This window comes from Odocoileus virginianus, chromosome 26 (assembly GCF_023699985.2).
Source record: "Odocoileus virginianus isolate 20LAN1187 ecotype Illinois chromosome 26, Ovbor_1.2, whole genome shotgun sequence".
NCBI lineage: Eukaryota > Metazoa > Chordata > Mammalia > Artiodactyla > Cervidae > Odocoileus > Odocoileus virginianus.
This window is the reverse complement of record NC_069699.1, coordinates 38,094,738-38,122,448: the sequence shown is the minus strand read 5'-3', so window position 1 is coordinate 38,122,448 and position 27,711 is coordinate 38,094,738. Positions and strand designations below refer to the sequence as shown.

Sequence of the window (27,711 nt, the reverse complement as noted above, 5' to 3'; positions counted from 1 at the left end):
TTGTCACCATCCTTCTGCAAATAGCGCCTGGGGAGAACACAACATTCCTAGCCCATTTATAATCCAGAGCTTCTGCAGGCATCATTTTCTATTTCTGCAGCAGTAGGAATACAATTACGTTTTATGGAGCTCAGTCTCCTGCTGTCCCCACTCCACTCCCGGCCCTCCCAGGCAGTCTGTTTGTTGTATTTCATGGAGAGATGCATAATCTGGAGCCAGTGCTCCCATCAGGATAAAGAATGCTGCCCCTCATCACTCCATCACTTCTGATTAAGATCACTCAGTCTAATGTCCGTTATGTCTTGTACCAATAATGCCTGTGTAATGCCTCATGTTTCTCATGCTGCTTTCTAGACATTATCTTATTATGTTCATAAACTGGAGATGTATTTTTGTACAAAGAGGAAGATGAATCTCAGAATGAGTGATTTAAAACAGAGAGAAAATTGGAACTCTGACCCTTGAAAGAAGTGCTCAATGGGGGTATCCAATGACCTGACTTCAAATCCAGGTTCTCCATTGACCCACTGTGGCTGTTTTGTTTTTGAAAAACAAAACAAAACTAATAACATTAATAAGAAGAGAAACAGTTACTTACTAATAAATGCTTAGTATGTACCAGTCTCTGCAGTAAGCTTTTCATGCAGTCCCCTACCTTTTTGGCATCAGGGATCAACTTCATGGAAGGCCATTTTTCCACAGACCATGGGTGGAGGGGCTGGTTTCAGGATGATTCAAGCGTGTTCCATTTGTCGTGCACTTTATTTCTAATCTAATGTTGCCACTGATCTGACAGGAGTTACAGGTTTGCAGTCTAGAGGCTGAGGACCCCTGCAGTCATGTCATATATTACATGCAACAACCTTTTGAAGTATATGTTTTATATATATCTGCATTTTAAAGAAAAGGGGATTAAGTGACTTGTCCAAAGTCACACAAGCAGTAGGTGGCACTGGAATTGGAACCTTACTCTGGCTGTCTCCAAAGTTCAATCTCTTCAAGTTTCTTAGTACAGTTTCCCTTACTGGGAACTTATAACTCACCAAGTACAGCTCTTAGCAATTACTTCTCCTGAGAAGCTTCTCCTAATCGGTAGGAGGTAGGGACACGTGTTGCTTCACCTGTGGGGCTGGAGACCCTGGAAGAGGGTGCACATGAGAGCAAAAGCATAAGAGAGGAGAGAAAGGCCGCATGCCAACCTTGACCTTGGACTCTGTGTCTCCAATAGGGTTGAAATGTAGCCCTGCAGCTTTTGTCACAAGCACATTTGGAATACAAACAAGATTTCAAGGTGACAGTTCAGTCCAAGAAAACAGTGTTTTCAAGTACTTTTAATACTGCTTTAGCAGTATTCACTTGTATATAAATCATGTGTTAATTTATTCACTAAAATAGCCTGTACTTGGCAACATTTTATTAACCTTAGTTTATGCTAATAAGATCAGTACTTGGATTTTTTTCAAAATGCATCTCTTTCATAATTACTCCATAATTCTAATTTTCTTCCAACTCAAACTAAGCCCTTACTAACCCCCAAAATACATTCCACATCCAATGAAAATGAGTTCAGTTTAAAATATTATAGGACATAACTTTGAGAAAGCACAAATTTGGGAGGAAAGTGCATTCCCAAACCTAGCCAAGAACCAGAATCTCCTGGGGATTTCCTTATGCACACACAATTACTGACTCTAATGTGGCTCTGTAATATACTGGATCAGTATCTCTGGGAATAGGACCCCTTGAGAACTGAGATTTGCAGCAATTGGTCCACAGAGCAGCACTTAGGGACCAGTGATTAGAATGTGTCTACCCTACACAGGCGGACTGCAGCCCTTAGAAAAAACAGGATGCCTAAGACAGCGAGAGATGCCCTAGACATGCTCACTCGTCACCTCAGAGAATTCAGTGACTCCCAGATAAATGATTTATAAGTCCCATTACTAACTGTTGACCTCTTGGTCTTAATTTTCAGGGTTTGGGTAGCCATTTTAATACCTAGTTACTACAAATAAATACAAATACATTTTTAAAAAGATGCATAAAAACCCCTATAAATTAAAATTAAAAAGTTTCTGACTGCTAGGAACCAGGTGGGAATCATCATAGAGGTCGAGTACCATGACAAACAATTAAGATTATAAAATGTACTTGAAACATCATTCTCAAAGGGATAGAACAGGAGTGTCAAATAAATGGCTCCTCTCTCATATTTGATACCCACGGCAGACATTGCTAATCTATCACAGCACATTTCCCTAATGCATCCAGAACAGCCTCAGAACCCTTCCCAACCAAGCACTCCAGGCCCCTACTACCATCAGATCAGCTCTCACATGTAGGGAACATATGTGTCCTTTTCTAGCTAAAAGTAGTCATGCTGAAATCATTTTTTTTTCTTCACACCAACACATCTATTACAGACGGCACAGTTCACATAGCAGAGACAGACATGCCAAGGTTCTCATGTAGACGAGGCCCTAGGAGCAGATCACCTGACTCTTGCTATTCATCTTGGTATCACATTTACATCTTTGAAGGGAAGTCATAAGTTAACCGCTAACTGTTTATGACACAGGGGTCACACTCTTATTGTGAGGGGAAACACTACTGAAACCGCCTGCCCTGGCCAGGTGAGCCACTTGCATGAGTCGCTTGCACGAGTTACCTTACGACAGGAGGTCCTGGTGAGGGAGGCGGAACTAACAAACTACCATAAACCCAAAGAAATCAGGAAAGGGCAAAAGGAGAGAGGAGACGCCAGTTCATAAGTCTTACCAACCTTCCAAACTCCTCCTTGCTGGAATCCATCTTGGCTGAGCAATGGGTGGGCCACCCAGAAGGACTCTGAGTCAGAATGATTGGCCAGAGATGACCCGGAAACTAATCCCATCACCACATAAGCCGAGGCTGTGAGTCACACGGCAGAGCAGTCCTCCCGGGTTCCCTCACCCTCCCGCTCTCTGACCAGACGCCTCTTCCCAATAAAGTGTCTTGCTTTGTTAGCATGTGCGTTTCCTTGGACAATTCATTTCTGATTGTGAGACAAGAGCACACTCACAGGCCCTGGAAGGGGTCACCCTTCCTGCAACATTATCGTTCAAACCAACCTAGTTTCTGCTGACCACAATTCAAAGTTCCACTCTGAATAAATGCTATTAGGAAAGACAAACTGGATTTCAAAGTGGGTTTAAAATTAAATGTAGTATTCAACTAAAAAAAAAAGTCACACATCAATCTGCTTGGTTTCCATTGGTGGCACTCTAAATTACCTCCTATGGAACCTCTGGGCTGTATCTCCATGCAAATGTTTAGTGCCCTGGTAAATGACAGGGCAGAAATCACAAGGACACCTGGCTTCTGCCAGATTTCATTTGAAAAAGAACATCATTACAATTCATTTGCCTTCAGTTTCTGCAGAGGCCCTTCTTGGCTTCTTGGCATCTACTGCCACTTTGAAGTCTTACTGGGTGGAATACCATTGAAAACCATACCTCCAGTGTTCCTGATTCATCAGATTGACTTCATTACACTGATAGCACCAGTGATCAAATGATAAGATCAGAGAGAGCAGACCTACCTCATCATAGATGCTGTCATTCCGGTCAAAGTCTCCAGCCTTCCTCGGAAGAATGTGGATGTGAACATGCTGAAAAAGTAAAAGAAAGAATAAAATGTGATTATTTCCTCATATATTTCGAGACTTGACAGCGATGCTCTCGTGAAGTCCAATTACTCCACATGGGTTCCTGCTGGATTATTTTTCAGAGGAAGATGATTATCATCTCCAGTAACCATATCTGAAATCTGCAGACAGGAGAGAGGCAAAAAACAAGACAGGACAACGTGGTGGCATATACGAGAGTTTGAGTGAAATGCCAGTGTTTTAGGGGCTCTGTGGAACTATTCATAGTTGTCAGTCTCGGTTGTATTTAGCCAGTGCTTTGAAATGACAGCACGTCTTCAAAGGTGACAATGGCGACTCTGAAACTGAGAAATAAGAACTGGCTAACAGAGAACTGCATAAACAAAGAGCAGATGAGTGAGAGTAAAAAGGACTATGAAGCAAATTACAGAGACAGGACTTCAAATAATAATCATATAATAGTAACGTAAACAGTTCTCACTTATTAGGTGTTGAATTAGGTAAGAAGCACTGTGCTGGGCTTTTGTCTCATTTCATGATCTGAATAACCCCCTACAAACTTCTACTTTGATCTCCATTTTACAGATGAGGGCATCTATACTCAGAGAGGTCAAGGGCCCACTGGAAGTGGTAGGGTCAGCGCAGGAAGCTCACCCATCCGGCTCTTACTCCCACGTTCTTCATCAGCATGTTAACACCGATTCTGTGAAGTTAATCTTTTAAACAGCCCATTTCTCTAGTATACTAAAGCACCCAGGTAATATACTTAGCAATGCTATTATGCAGAGATCATGAATCAAGGAGCACTGCATATCTAATTCAATATATCCTTCAAGGCTAACTTGCCATTTGAAAGTTTTATTTTCCAAATAGCCTCTATTGTACCTCAGCTGAAGTTAAACCTCATGCCTGCCCTTGAGCTCGACCCCCTCCTTTATTACAAACCAGGGGGAGGAATGGAAAAAGGAAAAGCCTAAATGTGGAGAGGCAGACAAAGAATCAGACCTAGTCTCTGATCACACCCACCCCTTCTTGATTACAGCGATCAGGCTCCAAGCCTCCCAACAGCCTCTGGAGACTGTGGGATTAAGTGTCCCTGTGGCTTTGCTGCATAAGGAGGGGGAAATGATACGCTATTAAAGCAGAGGCAGGGAGCAAGACCGCCCAAGGTGAATGAAGCAGAGAGGAGCTTCACAACAGCCCCTGAGCACATAGTCCCCAAAGAGTCACATGTTTTTCCCAGAATATTCCCCAGTTAATGAGAAAGCCATTTATGGATTGCTTAGCACCTGGGACGAGCTCATGCCTAAGTCACAAAGACAAGGTGAGCAGTGAGAGACAGGGAGAAAAAAACAACAGGGGGGAAAAACCTATCACTGACTATCCATGGAACCAAATTCTTAGAAAGAACCAGTGCTGGATAAGCCCATACTGAAACTGATTGACGCACATGGGCTAGTTGACGTACTAGCAAGACTGGAAAAATGCCATAGTACATGGAAATAGCCTATCCTTCATTCCACCTTTACTTCCTAAGCCTGCAGCTACCTTTTCCATCTTCTTTCCTCTTTCCTTCCTTTTATACTTCTTTCTTCCTGTCCTTGCCTTTTTTCCTTCCTTTCTTCCATCCATCCACCCACCCACCGTCTACCTTGGACTTTATAACAATCAGGTATCCCAGACCAGTGTTCTGCAGCCAAAGGGCCTAATACAACTCCTGGAACTTCCACTTACTAGCTTCTGTGGTCTTGCCTCGTAAGTCCTGAATCTCAGAACCATTACAGATAATAGGGGCTGCAACCATTTCAGCCGCACAGAGCTGTTGAGGGGAACAAATCAGCTAACCATGTCCTTAGCTTGCTGCTTAGTCCATAGTCCATAGTACATAGTACACAGTCCATAGTCCATAGTACATAGGTAATACTCAGCACACATAACTGCAGTATATGACTCTTCCTTTTTAGTTATGTTTATTATTTTTCTAACTGGCAGATACAGTAGAAATCACATTCAGGGGTTGGTTCCCATAACAGAAGGGAAAATACTGATGAAGCTCCTTGAATGGAACATGGTTAAAGTTATCCTGTTGCTAAAGCTTATTTCTGTTGCTTTGACTAGCAGTTTTCAAATCTGAGCATGCATCTGCGGCTTGGTGAAACACTGATCACCAGACCCTTAAATTTTGCATTTCTAACAAACTCCCAGTGATATCAATGTTGCTGGTCCAGGGCCATACCTTGAGAACCACTGGTTCAGACGATCTATCTGGTTCCTGACCTCCTTTCCTGAAAACATGCTAACATGGGCATCAGAGTCACTCACTACTTTGCTTGCCCTATTGAATTCTGGAAGTCATATTACTGAATGCTTGCCTGACTTCTCACTGGTCACCCTCTGTGCCTTGTCCTTAGGAATATGCCCATCTTCATTCACCAAGGTCATACAGGTAGCTGTGAACTTACATTAAGGAAACTTCCTGGGTCCAGGCCCATTCCACACCTCTGTTCCTTTACCTTGCTCTCCTGGGTTTAGTTCAGGGCTATCTCTATAGTCTCAGTTACCACCCAGTCCTGGAATGCCACTCCTGATGACTGGTAACCACCTTAAATTCACCATGACACTGATGAAAGCCAACAGCTCACCATACAGGTGATTTCCCCCAAGGGCATAGATCTCAACCCAGCCTGATGGCTTGACTTAAATTCTTAAGTGACAGATTGATCACAAGATCCTGACAACCCACTCAACTTCTCAGAAAAGGGAAATGATGATAAAACCAGCTCAAAACCTTGCTGTTGTGAAGGAACACCATTGCCATTGCCTTCCAATAGAATGGCCTGATAAAGCACCCAAAAACAGCACATACAGGGATAATTTGACCTAATTTATTCTTAGTGAATGCATGTTGAGCTTTGGTGATCACAACTGACTTTTCTAAGTGCTAATAAAACCTCTAATTAAATGTTGCAGTATAAGAGTATTTTTAAAAATCTATGATGCACTACATACCAAAAAATTTTTCATGGTCAACTACAATTTCACAATGCTCACTAGTATACTGTCAGAGAAGATGTACCCAAAAGGCACACGGTTAAATCTGTCCAGTTAGCAATCCATAAGCTTATTTAATTATGGAGATCTTTGTTCTTTATTCAGATAACATCTGTCTACATTTTTTAATACATTTATTTGTGCAAAAATATTTAGAACCAGGTGTTATTCTAGAAACCAGGGATATAGTAATGAACAAGACAAAGTCACTGCCTCCTTAGAACTATACTGCAATGGGTGATGCCAAAAATAAACAAGCAAATAAACATACAACTTAATTTCAGGGGGATATAAATGTCATGCAAAAAATGTAGTGTGCACAGCCACAGAACTAGAACACTTCAACATTTGAAGTTTGGGAAGAGAAGTAGTAGGACTAAGACTAAGGATACAGTAAAGAATGAGGCTAATCAAGAGAGGGTAAGTTCAAAAACTGATGAAAGGAGGAATTTCATGGAGAGTATAATCAACAGAGTCAGCACTGTTGAAAGCCTATGTTGATTTCGATGAAACTGGTAAAATAAAAATTTAACTAAAAAGCACATAAGATGTTCAGTATCATCAGCCATTAGTAAAATGAAAATAAAACCACACTGAGATATCACTTAGCAGTCAACAGGATATCAATATATAAAAAAAAAAAAAAAAAAAAACAGAAAAAACAAGTGTGTATGAGAATGTGGACAATTAGAATGTTCATAGGCTGTTGCTGGGACTGTAAAATGATGCCACTGTTTTGGAAAATAGTTTGGCACTTCCTCAAAAAGTTAACTTGGGCAAACTCCAGGAATAGTGAAGGACAGGTAAGCCAGGTGTGCTGAAGTCCATGGGGTCACAAAGAGTAGGACGCAACTCAGCGACTGAACAACAACACAAAGTTAAACATAGAGTGACCAGGACTCAGGATTCTACTCCTAAGTACCTACCCCAAAGATCTGAAAGCATGTCCACAGAAAAACTTGTACATGAATATTTATAATAGCCAAACAGGGAAAAGAACCCAAGTGTCCATCAAGTAGTGAATGTATAAACGAAATGTGGTATAGCCAGACAGTGGAATATGATTTGGCCATAAAGAGGAATGAAGTACCACTACATGAAAGAATTACAATAAGTGAGTTATGCTAAGTGAAAGAAGCCAGACACAAAAGGCCAGATAGAATATCATTATGTTTATCTGAAATGTCCAAAACAGGCAAATTAGCAGAGAGAGGAAAAAAAAAATTAGCAGCTGTCAGGGGGAATGGGGAGTGACTGCTAATAGACATGTCATTTGTTTTGGGGAGGATGAGTATATTCTGAAATTATATAGTCGTGATGGTTGCACAACTTTGTGAACATACTAGAAAAACATGAAACTGTATAAAGAGGGTGAATTTTATGGTATGTGAATTTTATTCCCATAAAGTTGTCATTTAAAAAACTGAAGTGGGTTTAAGAGAGAGTAGAAGGTGAAGAAAAGGAGATAAATAAGCATGGATGACTTTTCTAAGAAAAGGGAGTTTTGCAGAGAAATCCGTGGCAGTGGATGTAGAGGAGGAAGGAAATACAGGTTTAAGTTTCCTGAATCTTTAAGTTTCCTGAATCTTTAAGTCTCTACAATTATTATTATTATCCTTAGTAGTAGTAATTTTTTTGTTAATATTTATTGAAAGATCACTACATACCAGTCCCTGGGTTGATTCACATCATTACTTCAATTGATCCTTACAATGTTGCCCAGAGGTTGCTGATAAATGCATCACCATTCCCAAGAGACAAACTAGGCCAAAGAGGTTAAGCAATGAGGTCAAACCCTGCAGGGAGTGACCAGTAGCTGATATCTGACTCTGAGTCTGTCATCAGAGGCCAGAACATTTGCTCTTACCACGAGTGACACCATATCTCAGGAGGCCACCCTTCTCTCCCGATTCATATAAGGACCCCTCTTCAACATGGGCTCTTGATGCCTCTGCCAACTCCATGACTTCTCAGTCATGTCTTTGACTACATCTCTCAGTTCTCTCAGACTCACATCCCTAGGGGGATGGAACCTGCCTCTGCCCTGAGACTTCAGATCACTAAAAGCAAGGGTGTCACCTCTTAAATTCCACTTTCACCTTACGTCTTCCTAGTTCAAAGCCATGCCAGGTATAATACAGATTAGCCAAGTTGGTCAATGTCAAGTCTTTTACTCCTAATCTATTAACTATATATAGTTTGCACCAAGCAGTAGACCCACCCTTTCCTGGCTCATCTGCTTGAGAAAATTTTAGCTTTAAAAGCCCTTCCTGTTATCTTTTCCTCCAAATGTAGGCTCTCTCTGATCATTAATACCATAACAACGTTTTTATAGGTCATGCCTCTTTCGCACAACCTGTGTGTCACCTTCCATGCTTTTGAACGTATCTAGTTTACCCCACCAGAGAAGGCAGTGGAACCCCACTCCAGTACTCTTGCCTGAAAAATCCCATGGACGGAGGAGCCTGGTAGGCTGCAGTCTATGGAGTGGCTAAGAGCTGGACACGACTGAGCAATTTCACTTTCACTTTTCCCTTTCATGCATTGGAGAAGGAAATGGCAACCCACTCCAGTGTTCTTGCCTGGAGAATCCCAGGGACGGGGGAGCCTGGTGGGCTGCCGTCTATGGGGTCGCACAGAGTCGGACACGACTGAAGCGACTTAGCAGCAGCAGCAGTCTATCCCATACTCACCTGAGGATGGTTAGTGTAGTCACATGGATGCATTTTGTCCTTTTCAGAATACATTCTAATTTGGTTATAAAGGATAAAATCATGGTGGGGGATAGGGCAGGCAAGACTAGAGACAGAGAGATACCCTGTTCCATAACTGGAGACCAGCAAACTCCACCAATTGCCCCAGTGTGAACACCTCTCCCTCAGATCAATGAATAGTCACAGAAGGCAAGTCTGATTCTAAAGAATCAAAACAAAAACTGCTGTGGGAGGCAGACTGTGGGCCCTTCAGTATCCTAATCCCAGGGCTGGTGAATATACTAAGTTGTATAGCAAAGGAGAATTATGGTTGCAGAAGGATTAGCATTCCAACCAGCTGATCTTAAGGCCGGAAGAGTATGAATGACCCTGAATTATCATCCATCTATACCCCATGTGATGAATAAACTCGAGGAGACAGTAGAAGACAGGGGAGCATGGCAGGCCACAGTCCCTGGGGTTACAAAGAGCTGGAGATGAGTTAGCGGCTGAACAACAACCCAGTGTAATCACAGGGGTCCTTAAAATCGGAAGAAGGTGAACATCACCAAAATTTAAAACTTCGTGCTTCAAAGGATACAGTTAAGAAAGTGAAAAGGTAAACCATGGAACGAGAGAAAGAAAATCTGCACATCATCCATCTGAAAGAGACTTTTATCTACAACATGTACCTAACTGTTCCAACTCAGGAGTAAATACATGAATCCCAACTATAAAAAATGAACAAAGGATGAACAGGCATTTCTCCAAAGAAGATTCATAAAAATGGTCAATAAGCAGAGGACCAGAATGTGAAGGCTATCCCTTCAAAACTGCCTTCCTGCCTTCTCCTTTTCTCCTTTGTTTCGCCTCTTTAGAGGCAGATAAGACAGCTTAAAACCAGCAACAATCAAGTTTCCCAACATGAAACATACTGTTGGTTAAGGGTGATATAGTTTGTTGTCCAAAGGGGAACTTCTGAGACTGAAAGTGTCATTGTTTATCACTGCATTGGCCTGTTTATAACTACAGATGCACCCCGACTTTCGATGGTTCTACTTAAAATTTTCTAACTTTATGATGGTGGAGTACGATAAGCATTCAGTAGAAACCATACTGTGATCTTTTCCTGGGTTAGCAATCAATATGTGGTTCCATATTCTCTCATGATGCTGGGCAGTGGCATTCACCACAGTTTCCAGTCAGCCACTCGGTCACAAGGGGAAACAAGAGGTACACTGGCATCCATCTGTACTAGGCAGCCACTCTGTTTTTCACTTTCAGTGTAGTATTCAATAAGATCCTTGAGCTATTTCACACTTTGTTATAAAATATGCTTTATGTTAGATGATTCTTCCCAACTGTAGTTGAATGTAAGCATTCTGAGCATATTTAAGGTAGGCTGGCTAAGCTATGATATTCTGTAGGGGTGTATTAAGTGTATTTTCACCTTAATGATATTTTCAACTTACAATGGGTTTATTGGGATGTAACTGTGTCATAAGTCAAACAAGATATGTACTGGTCTAGAGTCGGACTTCTTCAAATAAACCAGGGCACACATTCACCCAGATACTAGTTGTTTACTTGGGAAGGATGATAGCATAATTAAATTGGGATTTGAGATCCTCTCAACCTGGCTTAGGGGCCTCCCAGGTGGTGCTTGTGGTAAAGAACCCACTTGCAATGCAGGAGACCCAGGTTCGATCCCTGGGTCTAGAAGATCCCCTGGAGAAGGGAATGATTACCTACTCCAGTATTCATGCCTGGGAAATCCCATGGACAGAAGAGTCTGGTGGGCTACAGTCCACGGGGTTGCAGAGTCAGACACAACTGAGAGACTAACCACTAAGATGCATGCTACCGGGCTTAGAATCCCAGATCCACCACCTTGACCAGTTTGGTGACCTTTGACAGTTTACCTGCTCTCCGTAAGCCTTAGTTTCCTCATCTAGTACAAGGGAGACAGTAAGAGTTCCTACGTCTTAATTTTTTGGTGAGGATATGGTAATGCATATATAGTACTATGCACAGTTACTCATTCAGAGCAGTGGGTGATGCATTTATTTTCTGTGCTACTGTCAGTGAGGAAGAAAACTTTCCTCCATCCTTCTAGGTTTTTCTGACTGGTCTAAGAATTAACTGGACATGAGACAGATTAATAGAAGAAAATTAAATGTAATATTATACCTATGGGCACCCCAGATACACGAGAGGCTCAGCAACAGAGAAGTAAAATGAGATACATGTGCTATCATGAGCTAAGGAATGGGATCAAGAACTTCAAGGAAAGGAGGGTCATCCACAGGACAAGAAGAAGAAGAACAAAGTTTGGTGATTAGATATCTTCCTTGCTATCTAGAATGGGCATTTAGATAAAATTTGTCTCTGGTAATAACTCTTTTTTCTGGGAAAAGTCCCCAAATGAAATTCTTCTAGGTGGTTAAATGAGGGGAGGTGGTCTCTCTTGAGCCCATGAGGTCTCCACTGCCTTTATCTCAAAATAATCCACTTGCCAAAGTGCCCATCTTGGGGAGATCTGTGCTGAATGCTTACATTACATAGATTATACACTTAAGCCTCTAGAACAGGAGAAAATATGCTTGGGACTTCTTTTTGAGACAGTAAGTGGTTCTATTTGATGAAAAGAGGATGTTCTGCCCTTTGGAAGTCATGGAGAGGTAGGAGGTAAGACTCCAAGAATCTATAGTAATTTGAGACTTAGAATCTCCTGGAGGAAGCCAGAGGAGTGGAAAAACTAGAGGCAGGATGATAGGGAGGGAGCCTGTGTTAATGCATCATGCCCAGACGCTTCTCTTCACATGGAGGTAACTCGTCCATCACGCTTCCCTTTAATTCACTTAGTAAAGGAAAATGCGAGAAGTCACTTGAAATGTAATTGTCTCTCTCGCTGTTCCTGTTTGAGTCTGCTATGCAAACAGTAGGGAGAGTTCTCATTTTGTTCTGTTTACTGGAGTAGGGTTAAAAGAAAAAAAAGAGGAGGAGCAGTCCTTTCAGCACCTGCTTTCTTAATTGTCAGTGGTTTCCTTGCTCCCCAAAGTGAGTGGTTTTTAAACAAAGCAGATACATTCTCATAAGTGACACTGCCATCTTATTAACATATTGTTACAACAGGAGAGGGGATGGAACCGTGACAAGAGGTCCCATTTCCTGCTCGAGGTCAGAGGTCCCTGCCTCACTCACCTTTTCTTTTTCTTCTCGCCTGCAATCAGCGCTTCTTTCGCTTTACAAAGACAAATGAAAGAAAAGCTGTTTTCTTCCCCTATGTCCTGTTTTGAATTCCCGAGCAGTGAGTAAGGAAGGTGATCTACTTTTTATCTGTCCTATTCGTTCTACATTTCAGAGGAGGAAAGTCTTAAAACAGAAAACAAATTTCTCCTGGGTTTACCCACTGCCTATTGCAACATCTCAGGTGATCCAGACCTTTGTGATAAAGATAAAGCTAGTCTTGCTTGCAGTGTGGAATATGGAGGAAATTGATTGGCAAAATAGATGCACTGACACTAGCTCATGTTTGTTCAGTTTTCTGGGCTTCTCTTCTCGTGGAGGAGGAATTGAAGAAGAGTCTGCCAATTATTTCCACCTCATGAGCTTAAAAGCTAAAGGAAAAGTCACATACCCAGCTTTTCAGAGTTCGGTGACCCTCTCTACAGCATCAAATTTCATCAGCTTGCTTTTATTTGACTTGAAAAAACCTTAATTTGTAAAAAAAAAAAAAAAAAATTTGAAATTTAAAGTTGTCTGATCAGGAGAAGCTCCTTTAAACTCTCATTGTGGTTTGGAGCCATGCATCATCAAAGCCGGGATGCTCAGATGATGTACTGCTCCCATACATCATTGGAGCGCCATCCCTCTCATGATATATTATTACAACTCACAATTGGAACACCGCCAGTGATGTATGGCTGAAAAACACAATCGTTAAGCCACGAGACTCCAGAGGGACTCGACAAACTCAGGGTTTTATATTTTTTTTTTTTGGAAATTGGATTTGTTCTTTATCTTTTAGTTTTTTCTTCAAATTTCTCAGCTTGACTGGGATAACTGGGGCACTGGAACATCGTGCGTCTCCTTCATTTCATGATAGGTACACCAACTGCATCTGCTACAGGAAGGAGCTTGCCAACACAAGGACCAGAAACCATCACCATGCCCATGCTTTTTGACAGATGACTATTTTCACTCTTGAGTTGATAGTGTCAAGGGGTCCACAAGGCCCTTGAGCAGAAGCACTTCCAGGGACATTTCTTTTGGAACTAAGGAGCTGGTAGTGTTTTCATGCTGACCCTAAGCTTAGCAGTAGAAGGTGAGGCCTTCCCAAACCGACTAAGGAAGAATCCAGCTAGGAAGAAAACACAAGCTTTGGGATTGGTGATGTCCTGCAATGGAATCTTCTTAGCAAAGGTCCCTGCAGAACCAAGCCTTCTGATTGAGAGAAGCAGGTTGGCTACAATATTTTCAAAACTACTACTTGTATAATAAAGTAATAATAAAATTTACTGAATCTTTGGAATATGCCAAAATTAGTCTATATATTTTATCAATATATTTCATATAATCCACAATAACCTTAAGCATTTTCTTTCCTGGTGGCTCAGATGGTAAAGAACCCGCCTGCCAATGCAGGAGACCTGAGTTCGATTCCTGGGTTGGGAAGATCCCCTGGAGGAGGAAGTGGCTACCCACTTCAGTATTCTTGCCCAGGAAACCCCAGGGACTGTAGCCCACCAGGCTCCTCTCTCCATGGGGCTGCAAAGAGTTGGACATGACCGAAGCGACTCAGTACACACACACAACATTATGCATTAGACTACTGGTTTTATCTCTACTTGAAAGATGAGGCCAAATGGAGGAAGTTATAGATGAAGAAATGGAGGCCTTGGGAGGCAGAGTGGATAGATTTTCTCAACTCCGAAGTCCAAGTACAACATCTTCTATTTGCACTGTGGTATAGTGACACACAGCCCAGCAGAAGGCATCACCCTGCTACCCCAAATATTACTCATTCTCAGGCTACTGAGCATGAGTGTGGGGAGGTCCATGAGAGACTAGCTCTCTTACAAATTTGGGATCAATCTTGTAAAACATTCCATATTATCTTCTGTCTCCTGACTGATTTTCAAAGTGGCATAATAGCTTCAAATTCCTAAAACTATTTAACAAAAAGAAAGCAGAACTTTTAATTATCACTCAAAAAAGTTGACCAACGCATGCAAGATCTGCAAAACCATGATATTCTTCAAATCGGGTCATTTCTACAACATTAGCTTATGCTCCTGCAACAAGACAGGTGGAATTCCAGGTAGACCCTTCCAGGGGTAAGAGTTCCTGTTAACCCACACTATTCTTGCCTGAAGAATCTCACGGACAGAGAAGCCTGGCAGGCTACACTTCGTGGGGTTGCTAAGAGTCAGACATGACTGAAAGTAACTTAGCACACACGCAAGTTGACACACACAGGCAGGAGGTCAGAGGTTCTCTGTGAAACTGATTCTGTTTGCTCTCTTACAGGGGAAGCACCTTAATGAGGTTTCCAGCAAAACAACTTTCAAGAGATATAAAAATGTTTCAGGATTTGTCATCCTTGTATTTTATGAGCTACCATTGTAGCTGTTGCATTTACATATTCTTGGTAGAAAAAATTAGAAATTGGTCTTCCCTCCATGTGGAGTTCCCTTCCTTCCTATCTTCCTCTCACTTTTTAAGGGCCAGTTCAGATGCCACCCCTTCTGTGTGATGTTCAGATTCTCCAGGGCTCCTCTGATTCTTTCTATCGATCTCAGTAACTGCTTTCAGCACAAAATATCCAGAATTATAGTTCTGTTTAATTAGTCTGGACCTCTAGGTGAGTCTTTACCATATTTTCCTTCTGATTATTTATTTCCCCCTCCTCCCAGATTCCTAGCTTTGAGAATACATTATGTAATTATTGGAAGGATATGGAGATGAGCAGATGGATGGACAAATGAATGGATGGATGCATGGATGGATGGACAGATAGGTGGGTGGCGAGATGACTGTATTCTTAATCTGTTCACTTGCTTTAAAAGAAAGAAAGAAGGGGGAAGGAAAGTAACCTCATACACTCAGATCCTCTTCACGACTCTGGTCTTCTTCCTCTGCTGAGGAGTTCCTGCTCATGTACGACTGTGGTCTACACAGAGCCACTCTGACTACATGGCATATGCCTTTCTTCCCCATTGAGAAGTTTCTTTTTATCAAAATGTAAGTTTGAAGGCCTTATCCTCCCAATTTCCTTTTAAAAAACTGCTCAAATATGCTTGAGTGTCTGAAGCAAATAGCCTATCCTGAAAACAATCAGGACCTGGCTGACTGTCAAGAGGACAGATTCTTTGTTCAGCATTAACTGTGATAAGAGTCACTGTGACTCTCTCTCAAGAGAGAAGCAGAAACTCACCCTTTCTTTGGACACCTTCTGACCTTCACAAATTAATGCCAGGATGCATTATTCGCTAGCAAGCATACCTAGAATATGTACTCTCTATTTACACACCATATCAGAACATTAATCTGCAGAGCTGTTCCCTCTGGGTGCCTTTCTGTCAGGTATACAATCAAGGATTTGGATGCAAATGAAAGAGTGATGGCATTTTTCCTTGTCTTACTCATTTCATGACAAATGCACACTGCTTTACTGTTTGCCGTACACATAATTACAGTTCTTTAATTTATGTTTCAATAAAATGTATAATAATAAACGTTTACTGCTCCATGAATAAACATTCAAATGAAGCCTCTAATGGAGGTTACATGTTTTGAAGCAGTTCTGTGGCTCTCCAGAATCTCGCCCTCTACTTAATGAGCATCATTTCCATAATCTGTGCATTATTGCTTAAGCCTCCCTTTAGGAATATTTTACAAAGCCAAAATTTTTATGAAATATTATCCATCCAAAGGGGGAAAAATGTGAAGGGGATTAGCAACTTGTCCTGTTAGAGGGACAGGACAAGCTTTCATGTCCCTCCAGAGATACTGACACGGTAATTACGGAGATGGTGCTTCCTCATTATCTCACTAGGCAAGTGTATCACTGGTATAGTTTTTGCCTTTAATATCTGGTTTAAAGAAAAGGAATGAAGAACTCAGAAAGGTCAGTCATGAAGGGCAAGCTTGTGCTAATTCCTTTTCTACTGCTAAAGAAGGGACCAGAAGGTAGACCTGTAAACTGAGAGAAGGCTAGGATACCATTCAGTGACTACAGCTATGAAATTAAAAGATCTTTGCTCCTTGGAAGAAAAACTATGACAAACCTAGACAGCCTATTAAAGAGCAGAGACATCAATTTGCAAACAAAGGTCCATATAGTCAAAACTATGGTTTTTCCAGTAGTCATGTACAGATGTGACAGTTGTACCATACAGAAGGCTAAGCACCAAAGAACTGATGCTTTCAAATTGTGATGCTGTTGAAGACTCCTGAGAGTTCCTTGGATGGCAAGGATCAAACCAGTCAAACTTACAAGAAATCAACCCTGAATACTCACGGGGAAGACTGATGCTGAAGCTGAAGCTCCAATAATTTTGCCACCTGATATGCGAAGAGCTGACTCATTGGAAGAAACCCTGATGCTGGGAAAGACTGAGGGCAGGAGGAGAAGGGAGTGACAGAGGATGAGATGGTTGGATGGCATCACCGACTCAAGAGACATGAGTTTGAACAAATTTTGGGAGATAGTAAAGGACAGGGAAACCTGGCATGCTGCAGTTCATGGGGTCGCTAAGGGTCAGACATGACTTAGCAACTGAACAACAACAACAACAGGATACCATAGACTGGACATTTCTGAGTATGGAAACAGTCGCAGGACTTGAATATCAAATGGTCACCCTGAAGTAACTGTATCCAGGCAAGATCGTAGGTTGGGCTTCAAGTTGATGGTGTCACACATTACTATCAGTGTGAGTTATTATTTAGGAAAATGACAATATAATTTAATGGTGTCATCATTTCAAATGGTTAAAAATTCAAATGATTTTTGTAGACTGTTCTTAAAAACAGGAGCTTTTAAAAATCACCAAAGCTTAATGATAGATCTGTTTATTGGTTCTTTGTCCAAAAGTTAAGACTGGATTGTTTAGGAGAAAAAAAGTTACCAGGAAAAATCAAGAAACAAAGATCCTTGGCAGTGTGCTAAGATCCAGATACTGGTCCTCTCTTGAGAGGTGATGAAAAGTGTTAAAGCAACAACTGTCACTTCAGGACATATTAGCCTGCTTTGGCAGGTCAGGACAATTTATTTAAACTTAGGAGACACTCATTTACACATTTTGAATAACTTTTGAATAACTATTGCTGGACCTGCATGCTACATCATGAGACTGTGTTGTTATTTGCAGTAGGAACTACAGCAAGAAACTAAAAGTTCCTAAAAGGAGATGTACCCTCTCCTAAGGTTTTATCATTTTCTCTAAGCTCCTTTGCTATATGCTCCTTTCACTGTTACTGCAAAATTTACCAATGAACATTATCTTTCCTTCACATGAGTTGAATTCAAGCTTTCTGCCACTTCAATATGGCTATTTTCACGTAAGACTTCAACGAAATAAGACATTCGGCATAAATAGAATTTAGTGTGATCCAAATTTTATCATATTTTTCCCTTGGATTGCTTTTTTTGTTATTCACATCCTGCTTTTCTCTTGATCCATATGCTGTCTTGTTCTCTAATGCTCCTGAATTAGAAAGAATTAGGCAGAACCATCTTTTAAAGCATGACATTTTCCCCCTCACTCAAGTGAGCAGGTATTTATTTCAGAGTCATGCTTTAGAAGTGACATCCGCTTTGAGGATGGAGTAAATCTCAGCCCACAGAACTGCTAAGTGGAGCTGCTACTTCCTGAAAGGGTTCTACCCAGATATGCTACAGAGAGCATTAACTTCATAAATGAGATTCTTTTCAAAGTAGTCATTGTAAAATACACCAGGAAAACCGCCCCCACCCAACTCCCTGCAACCCATGAGCATGGACTTGATAGCTCAAGAAAGGATGAATGACTCCGATTAGGCCAATGATCCCTAGTTTTATAGGGCCCTCCTAAATCACATCTCGGTTTGGGTTTAGAAGGAACGCTGCTGGGAGCATCCAGAGGGTTGCATATCATCTCAGCCTGGCTCCCACACATGGAGCCAGGGAGATTTGTGGGACCCTGACTGGTAGCTTGGAGGCAGAAGCGATGAATACTACCAAGGCAATAATAATAAAAAAGGAAATAGGCAGTGGGGAAGCCCTGGAACCATCCCTCATTTTTCTCCTAATATACTTTACTGTTCAGTGAGACAGAATGATTCCACAGACAGAGCCCAGAAATTAGATAATATGAGACATTGATAATGTTTCTTTTGCTGAATGATTTCGGTGACTGAGGCCTGGGATTTCTGTTGACTAAACTTCTTTAATTCTTTAATCCAGAATGGAACACTTGCTAACTTCAGTCTCCCTGGTTCACCATTCATGGAGGACACAACTGCCTCATGTTCAAATCCTTCTTTACAGTCTGAATCCTCCTTTACAGAAGGAATTGCAGTAGAATTTTAATAACATCTTAAATTTGCCGGAACTCTGGCCACAGACTCAGGATTTGCAGTGATGGAGACCTTTTAGGAACATTTAGCATGAATGCTTCCTCATGGCACAGGTCAGGATTGCCTATGTAGGAGGTGAGGTCAGAGGAAGTGTTTATGATGACTTTCCTGTGCCTCTTAACCTTTGGAATTAATTTTAGGTCAAGAGGACCATCCAATGGCTGACTGTGTGTTACTGTACAAAAATTAAAATGTTTCTTTGCCTTGGTTTAGGACATTGTCTGGCCCTGGTTACTGCCAGCATTGGCTTAATTCATGAAGGTGATTTACCAACAATCCATCTCTTAAAATGAGTCGCAAGAGCAGGCCATCTTCAGCCTCAAGGATGTGAAAGTTGGGGGTCATATTCTGTTTCTAAGGAACATCATACATACACCATCAAGAAATCTAGACAGAGAGCATCACAGGTTACACTGAATAAATGAGAAGCCCCACATACAGTGCACGTTGTCAAGTGCTCACTATGGACACACGGCCACCAAATCTAGAGCACAGCAGGCAGAGCATTCACTTTAAACCAAGCGATGGGGGACGTGACGTCTATGACAGGTCCCAAGCCCTGTTTCACGGGATCACAATATAGAGATTCTGCAGCTAGACCACCTGAGCTCAACACCTGGTCCTGGTTAGTACAAGTTGTGGGCAGTCACCCATCTCAGAGCCTCAGATTCCTCTTCTGTAAGACGAACCTACCCCGTGGGGTGGCTGAGAGGACTGAACCGGCTAGTATTGCAAACTGCTTAGACTCATCTCATGCTTGGAGCTGAGTCAGCATCAACATTAGTGTCTGCGGCCATCACCGCTGTTGCTGCTGCAGCCCCACCTCGACCACAGCTGCCTTATCACCAAAAACACTGCATTTTAAAGTAAAATTTTAAATAAATCCTATGAAACAAGTCCAACTTCCAACTTTCTTTTAAGGAGTTCAACCCATTATTTAAAAAATGTCTTCACTTGAATCCTAACCTGTAAACAGGTTACCTGCAAACAGAAGTATTCCTAGAAACATATTCGAGACCCCTGCACACAAATATCCTGACCCCTAGAAGTCCTGGGGCTCCCATAAAGCACCACGTGAAAACCTTTGCTTTCAAACCCTGGGGAAGGACACCGAATGCAGAGACCTGGGGGCCCCTCCCTTAGGGATACAAAGCCTCAGGGAGCAGAGTTTGATGGTGAGGACAGCTAAGTCCCAAGGTCACATGACCTAGGATGACATTCCCACTCCCACTCTCACTGTCTGAGTGACACAGGGGGATACAGTCTGATACCTGTAAGCCTTGGGTTCCACACATATAAAATGCAGATAATAACGTACCTTCTTCAAAGGGCTGCCGAGAGGATGCGATAATGCAGAAAGAACCCTCCGCATGGCTCCTGCCGCCATAAGGAAACGCACAGCCAATCTGAGCGGCTTTTCTGGTCATTGTCACTGACATCTCTGTTCTACTCTTACCTTCTGCTATAAACTTGTGTGCCCCTGAAATTCACATGCTGAAACCCTAACCCTTCACGTAGCCGTATTGGGAGGTAGGGCCTACGAGAGGTAAATTAGGTCAGGAGAGTGGAGCCCTCATGAATAGGATCAGGGATCTTATAAAAGACACATGAAGTTTGCCCCCACATGTGAGGACGCAAGAAGGGTGCCAGCTGCACACCAGGAAGCAGGCTCTCACCAGACACCAGCTTTGCGGGGGCCTCCAGCATAGACCTCCCAGCCTCCACAACCTTGGCACACACTGCTGTTTAATGCACCCAGCCAGCCAGTGGGGTCCTGCTACAGTAATCCGAACTAAGACACCTCCCTGACAAGCACTCCCCTCATCCCTTAATACGAAAGAGTCCCCCACCATAACATAGTCTCCATGACACAATCCCCTTCCCCTTCTTGTAATCACGGTCTGCATTTGTTTACTTTTTAAATTTTCTGACATAGTCATGGTGGTGACTCCAGCCGCTGAAGGGATGTGTGGCACTCAGTAGATAAGCACAGAATGAACCAGTGAAGTGAAATAGGAGGAGGAGGAGGAACAGAAAGGAGGCGTTCCTGCTCAACATTCGAGAGATCACAGGAATGAATCTCTTCATCTTGAATCGTTATTGGACTTGAAACCAGGGGGTGCAATTCTTTATAGAAATAGCAGAAATAAATGTGATGGCATGTACTTTTGTGTATACAGTAGGAAAAGATGATTGTGTTCAAACTCAACTATGCTTAACAGTGCTCTCTGCGGTGAAGCGTAGGCAGTGGGGAAATCAAACTAACTTAGAGGTTTGCCAAAATCAGAGTCTAGTCAAAATAGCAAGGACACAAAACACCAGTGTTCCCAGCAGCCTCTCACACTTTTCTTCTGAAAATAGCAGGAGACAGACAGAGACCTCTCTCTCTCTCTCTCTCTCGGTCTCTGTCTCTGTCTCTCTGTTTCACTCATACTTGGCTTTATTGTGTCCAAGCAAAAGGACTCCTGTGATGTCACATATTTTATTTTGTCCTAAACTATTGTGTAGCTGCCTGTTGTGGGTTCTGTGTATACACTTAAAGTTGGGACTCTTTGCTGGCTTTATGTCTACTTTGAGAATCTGTGATGTGTTAGGATTCAAAACATGCTATCAGACGCTGGAAAGAGCACATGAGACCCAGAGCTGCAGGGGAGCCACCAGGCTATCATGAGGACCGTGAGAGGCGGGTCCTGCTGCAGGAGACCCAGGAGATGAAGGCACAGGGCACTGTCAGATCCTGCGAGGGCAGACACCCCCAGTCTTTCCTGACAACAATCTCAAACACTTGGTTTGTTAAGGTGAGAAGGGTTGTAATGCAGAGAGGACAGGTGATCTGGGAAGGATTCAGAATGGGAAGCCTGATCATGTGTGGAAAGTCGTGTTACCTTTGAGGGGCCCTTACTCTTGGAAATGACTCTCTTAGCTCAACTGCCTGGCCCCACACCATGGACAATGAATCATCCTAAGATCCTAAGGTCTGGACTCTTCTCTTGACTTCAAAGTGGCCTCAGAAACTAGGGATGATGGGTTCCAAGGTAATGACTTGGCATCACTAGCATCAGGCAGGCTGTAGGCCCCTGACAGAGGGTCTCCAGTTGTCCTGTTGAAGCCTCTATGCTGGCTCCTGTGGCCCCAATCCCCCTATCTTGCTCTCCCACTGTCAGCCTCCAGGCTGTACATCCATATTTATCAACAAAGTCTCAGCCTGAATCTTTTATACGTGGCCCTTCCTACAGGTGGCCTCTTAGTTCTCAGGCAAACCCGATCCTAGATCCCACCTTTTCAGAGATCTGTAGAACCTGTACCCTGTGCCTCTTGCAGGAACCATCTTCTTCTCAACACTCCTGTCCAAACCCGGCTTGAGGCCACATCTCATTTCCACATCCTAACATGTCTACAGATGTTTTCTATCAGATTGCTGGCTAAATATTCCACCAAGAATAGGGGTAGATGAAGAAATCTCATTTACGAGACAGAAACAAAGGCTTTCCCTTGAACAGAACAAAATAGCCACTCGCCTTTTCCCAGGTGGCCTCAGGAGCACATTCCTGCAATGGACCTCCTCCCTCTCTCCCCCTCAGCAACTCAGCTCTCTGCTAGGATTCTAGCTAAGCAGTTCTGCCTGAGAGATTATGATAGTTGAACTGGTTTCAACCAGAAAGCTAAGCCCCACTACTCTGAGCACAGACCTGCTCTCCTATTACACTAGTAAGAAGAAAAACCAAGGCATTGCAATAAATCTGTGGGTGTGTACTGGAGATCACATAGCTTTGCTCAGCTTTACTCTTGGCATCCCACGCACACAGATGATACAGGTAACAAAGCGGAACATGGGGATCAGAGGGAGGCAAGGAGAAGGCTGACAAGCAAGAATTTTCAGGTTGACAGAAGTCAATGATTTTTTTTTTTTTTAAGCCAGGATGAAAGGGAGATTAGGCCAGCTAGATAGGGAGTGGACAAAGAAGTATGTGCCATCACAAATAAATCAGTATGGAAATTGGAGGAGGATTTCTATCTCAGGGATGGAAGAGGAAGAACACTCACACCTGCTTTATTTGAAATGCCCTCGTCCTCCCAGCCCTTCCCTACAGTGAGTATGAGAAGACCGGCCCTTGGGAACTGAGGAATGGAATATTTCCTGCCGTAGCAGTAAACAAAGATGTCACAGCCTTCAGGAATTCCAGCCCTCCAACGTGGGTTCCTGAGCCCTAAGGGCAGGAGAAGAATACCTGCAATCTAACAGCCATCACCTTGTTTAGCCACTCCCTACAGGGAGGCCCAGGGGAGCTCGGGATATAAAAAAAAACACAGGATACTGGCCCCAGGATAGCTGACATGCAGATGAAAGGAATGATTTCAGGAGCCAGGACTCTTGTACCTCCCCATATATAGAAAAGCACTAAATTCCTTAACTTGGTATATCTGGTTTTCTTTAATTTAGTTCAGTTCAGTTCATATGCTCAGTCACGTCCTACTCTTTGTGATCCCATGGACTGTAGCACGCCAGGCTTCCCTGTCCAGCACCAACTCCTGGAGCTTGCTCAAACTCATGCCCATCAAGTCAGTGATGCCATCCGACCATCTTAGCAATAATCTTTCAATATTCAAACTACCAGCCCTCTGTGGCAAAATTTCTCTACAAGCTGGTTCCTCCTCTAGCATCCTCAGAGCAGTTTTCTCAGGGTTAGTTAAGATGCTGTCTCCTGGGCTTGAAGTTCTAAATACTCCCACCAAATAAAACATAACTCTTCCGGTTATGTCCATTTTTTAAGTCAATGCCCCTTATATTCACATTTTCACCCCTCCCCTTATGGTTCCTAACCCCTGGCAATCAATAATCTGTTCTCCAACAGTATAATTTTGTCATTTTAAGAATGGTATATTGGAACCATACTTTATTTGACCTGTTGATGTTGGTTTTTTTCACTTAGTATAATGCCCTTGAGATCCAAGCTGTTGTCTATACCAACAGCTCATGCTTTTTCACTGCATGCAGTGCATCCAAGGTAAAGATGCAGCATATTGTGTTAAGCCATTCACCCATGGAAGGACTGTCTGGTTGTGTCCAATTTGGGGCTACTCCAAATACTCTATTAGGAATACTCATGTACTGATACCTGTGTTTGTGTGCACTTACATTTTTATTCTCTGGATAAATGCCCAGGAGTAAAACTAATGGGTCTTACGGTTAGCATTTGTTTTTTTAAGAAACTACAAACTATCAGACTGAGAATAGCATTTTTTTTTTTTATCCCCACCAGAGAGATTCAGTTTCTCTACAACTTTGCCAGCATTTGGTGTTGTCACTTTATTGTATCTGTTTTAATCTGTGTGTAGTGATATCTCATGTAGTTTTACTTCGCATTTCCCCAAGACCTAGCGATGCTGAGCATCTTTTCATAAGCTTATTTGCATCATGTGTCCACATCAGGGAAATGTTTCCTTAGGCCTTCTGTCTATTTTCTAATTGGATTTTTCATGTTTTTCTACTACAGTTTTGAGAGTTCTGTTAATATTCTAGATAGGAGTTCCTTATTGGTAACTTTTAAAATTTCAGGAATCCTTCCTTGGTCCCTTCAGCTAACCTTTTCTTTCTCTAATGTCTTTAGAGAAGTTTCTTTTTCACTCAGCATCTTTATTGCTCTCTACCTTAACTGTTCCAGAGATAACACTCCTAGCTGCCTCACTAACCTATAAGCAGAATCCGTGGCTATCTTCCCCTCAGCACTTTGCGAAGACTTGGGCATCTATCTAGCTTTCCACTGATGTCCGCCAAGTGACTGAATCAAGCACACCTGGCTTTTCATTCAGTCACTATAAGACCTCAACCCAAACTAAAAAAAAAAAAAAAAAAACCCAACATGGTTACTATGGATACACAGTTTGGAAGGAATGTAAATCATTTAATACCTTGGAAAGGATAACTAATTACAAGAAGAAATACACAGACCCAGATGTGTTAGCGATTAATTTCTTCTCGGCTACCACACTTCTAGCTAACACGGCGACACACGGCCGTTTATTGAGGAGTATCTATTTATGCCAACCTGGAGCTCACATTTGGCTAATTAAGCACACAGGCATTTCAGAAGTTGTGATCTGTGGGCTGTGTTTACATATGAACACCATATTCCATACCCAGGCAATTGTTTCACACCTCTAACCTATTTCAAGCCTTATATTTAATTACATTTCTTATATTTAATGAGGAAGAGCTGCTGAGGGGAATGCAGGGGATGGCTTTGAATTAAATAAACAGCTATCTTCCTTACAAATTGCAACAATACATAATTAAATAATGAGATACCTGAACTTTGTAGTCTTTCTTCCAAAGGAATTAAAGCTCCAAAGAAGACCAGGTCACAGGGGGAGTTGCAGAAGGCATGTAAGAAAACATGGGGGTGGAGTAGATAGAATCTAGCCTGTTTTCTGGCCTCCCTGGGTCTCAGTGTTGTCACTAGTTGTAAAATGAAGACACAAATAGAATCCTTTCCCCCTTTCTCTGCTGTGGGTGTTCTAAGGATCAAGTGTAATAACAGGCACATTTCTTTGTTAAAAGAAAGGCACAATATAAAACACCAGAGATATCACTGCAATTAGTTACGTGAATTGCATTAATTTTGTTTTACATGGCAGAGAAGAAACAATTGCCATTCAAGGAGGCTCTCTGTGCCCACCCCCTCAACTCCCTCCCAACCTCATCTCCTGTCTTTCCTCCCCTTGTTCGGCCACCTTCACCTTCCTGTCTTCCCCAAAACACCAAGCACATTCTGTCCTTGGGGGTTCCACACCTGCAAACGCCCTTCCACAGGGAATCTTCCCCTGACTCACTCTCTATTCAAAACTATCACACCCCCTCCTTTTACACTGCCTATTTAAATGTCTTCACAGTTCTTGTGACTATCTAAAAGCACCATGACTGATTCACATTGTTTTAAGGCAGAAACCAACCCAACACTGTAAAGCAATTATCTTCCAATTAAAAAAAGATTTTTTAGTTAAAAAAAAATAATAAAAGCACTTTGTTTCTTTGCTTACTTGCTTTCTTTTCAGCTTCCCACCCTCCACCTTCCACCAGCATGTGCAAGAACAAACTTGATGGCTTGGTGTTACTTTTATGCTAAGACCTCCGATGAGTTCACTGGCGTCTCCAGAAGGGGAAGGCATATTCTATTCTCCAGGACAGACTGGGCAAAAATCTTCCTTTTACTCTAGTTGACTTTGGAAAATATCATTGATAGTCATTATTTTCCTGTTGAGTTCTCAATAGATCTAAGAATCGTGTAGTCCATAAATAAGACAACTTCACATGAGTAAACAGCAGCATTCAAAGTAATAGTATTATTTTGAATCTTATGAAATGGATGAAATTCGCTGTTTTGACCCAAATATGTCCATACAATTCCACAGTAACAAAAATAGCAGCAGGAGCACTTGCTATGGGTCAGGCTTTGTAGTAAGAGTTTGATATCAATGTTGACTGAAAAAAATTCACAACCTAAAAGTTGATAATTATGTTTTATTCTGCAAACATGCTAAAGATTTAAGTCCAGGAGACAATCTCTCAGATAGCTCTGAGGGACTGTTCTGAAGAGGAAAGATGGGGGGTGGGGAGTCAGGATGTATAGGAGTTTTGCAAAAAAAAAAAAATAGTTTGCTGAATATCAAAAGATTTCTGCTAACTAAAGAAAAAGCAGACATGTGTGTGTGACCCAAGGATTAAACCCAAGTCTCTGACATCTCCTGCATTGGCAGGCAGGTTCTTTACTACTAGTACCACCTGGGAAGCCCATAAAAAGCAGACAACTCAAGTTAATCAATTTACTACTTTTCTTTGTATGGATAGACTCAAGAGTCTGGGCTCACTGAAATCATTCCTTTGATATGCCACTTAACCATCCAGGGCCAGTATCCTGTTTTTATCCATCCTGAATCCTGTCAGGGTCCACAGTCAGGTGTGGCTGCAATGACTGGTAGCTTTAGAGCCACTAAACATTAGCAAACATCCTTTGTTTACTGATATGGCAGGAGGCGTTCTCCGTCCACACCATCTCAGCTTGTACACTTCTTGCCACAGTCCTATAACCTATTACTATCATTCATATGTTACAGAAGAGAACATCAAGGTTTGTGGAGGTTAAGAGATTTTCCCAGAGAAGATACGGCACCATCAGGTTACAGAGTGGGAACCCCTAAACTACACCAACCCCCAGAATTACATGAGTTGACAGGTTTCATGACCACAGAATCTGCTTCCAAAAGGAACAGAAACTGTTGATAAAATGGTATAGAAATATATATTAGCACTTCCTGTTGATGGTCCTTAAGACAGAGAAGAACTCTGAAGATGAGGCTGATACCAGCTGGCAATGCCTCAGTCACCTCTGCACCCTTGAACACTCGCAACCCTTCAGTCACCTCTAGACCCTCATTCCAGGAGAAAGACCTAAGACCTCTCACCTTGGGAAGGTGACTCTTCCTGTCCCATGCTGCATCTAAGCTCCCACCAGAACTTTAAGGTTTCCAAATCCCATGCAGACCTCCTAACCTTCTGCCTCCCTCCCTCCCTGGATCCACAACCACTATCCACCTGGAAAGCCCCTGCACCCAGCAATGCCCAGTTCCACCACCCCTCCTTATCCAGTTCTTCGAATGGCTCACCTTACCCAACCACAACCTTGGCATCTCAAAGCTAAA

General features: G+C 42.3%; 1 protein-coding gene across 19 annotated transcripts in view; it reads right to left on the bottom strand.

Moving 5' to 3' along the window:
• The window catches only part of FHIT (fragile histidine triad diadenosine triphosphatase), a 1,472,927-nt gene that overhangs the window by 197,429 nt on the left and 1,247,787 nt on the right, over window positions 1-27,711 (bottom strand). For all 19 annotated transcript variants that reach the window (XM_070455767.1, XM_070455768.1, XM_070455766.1 and 16 more), the window contains one exon: window positions 3,581-3,649. In XM_070455767.1, the coding sequence (XP_070311868.1) occupies window positions 3,581-3,649 (69 nt within the window). The remainder of the gene's footprint in view (window positions 1-3,580; window positions 3,650-27,711) is intronic.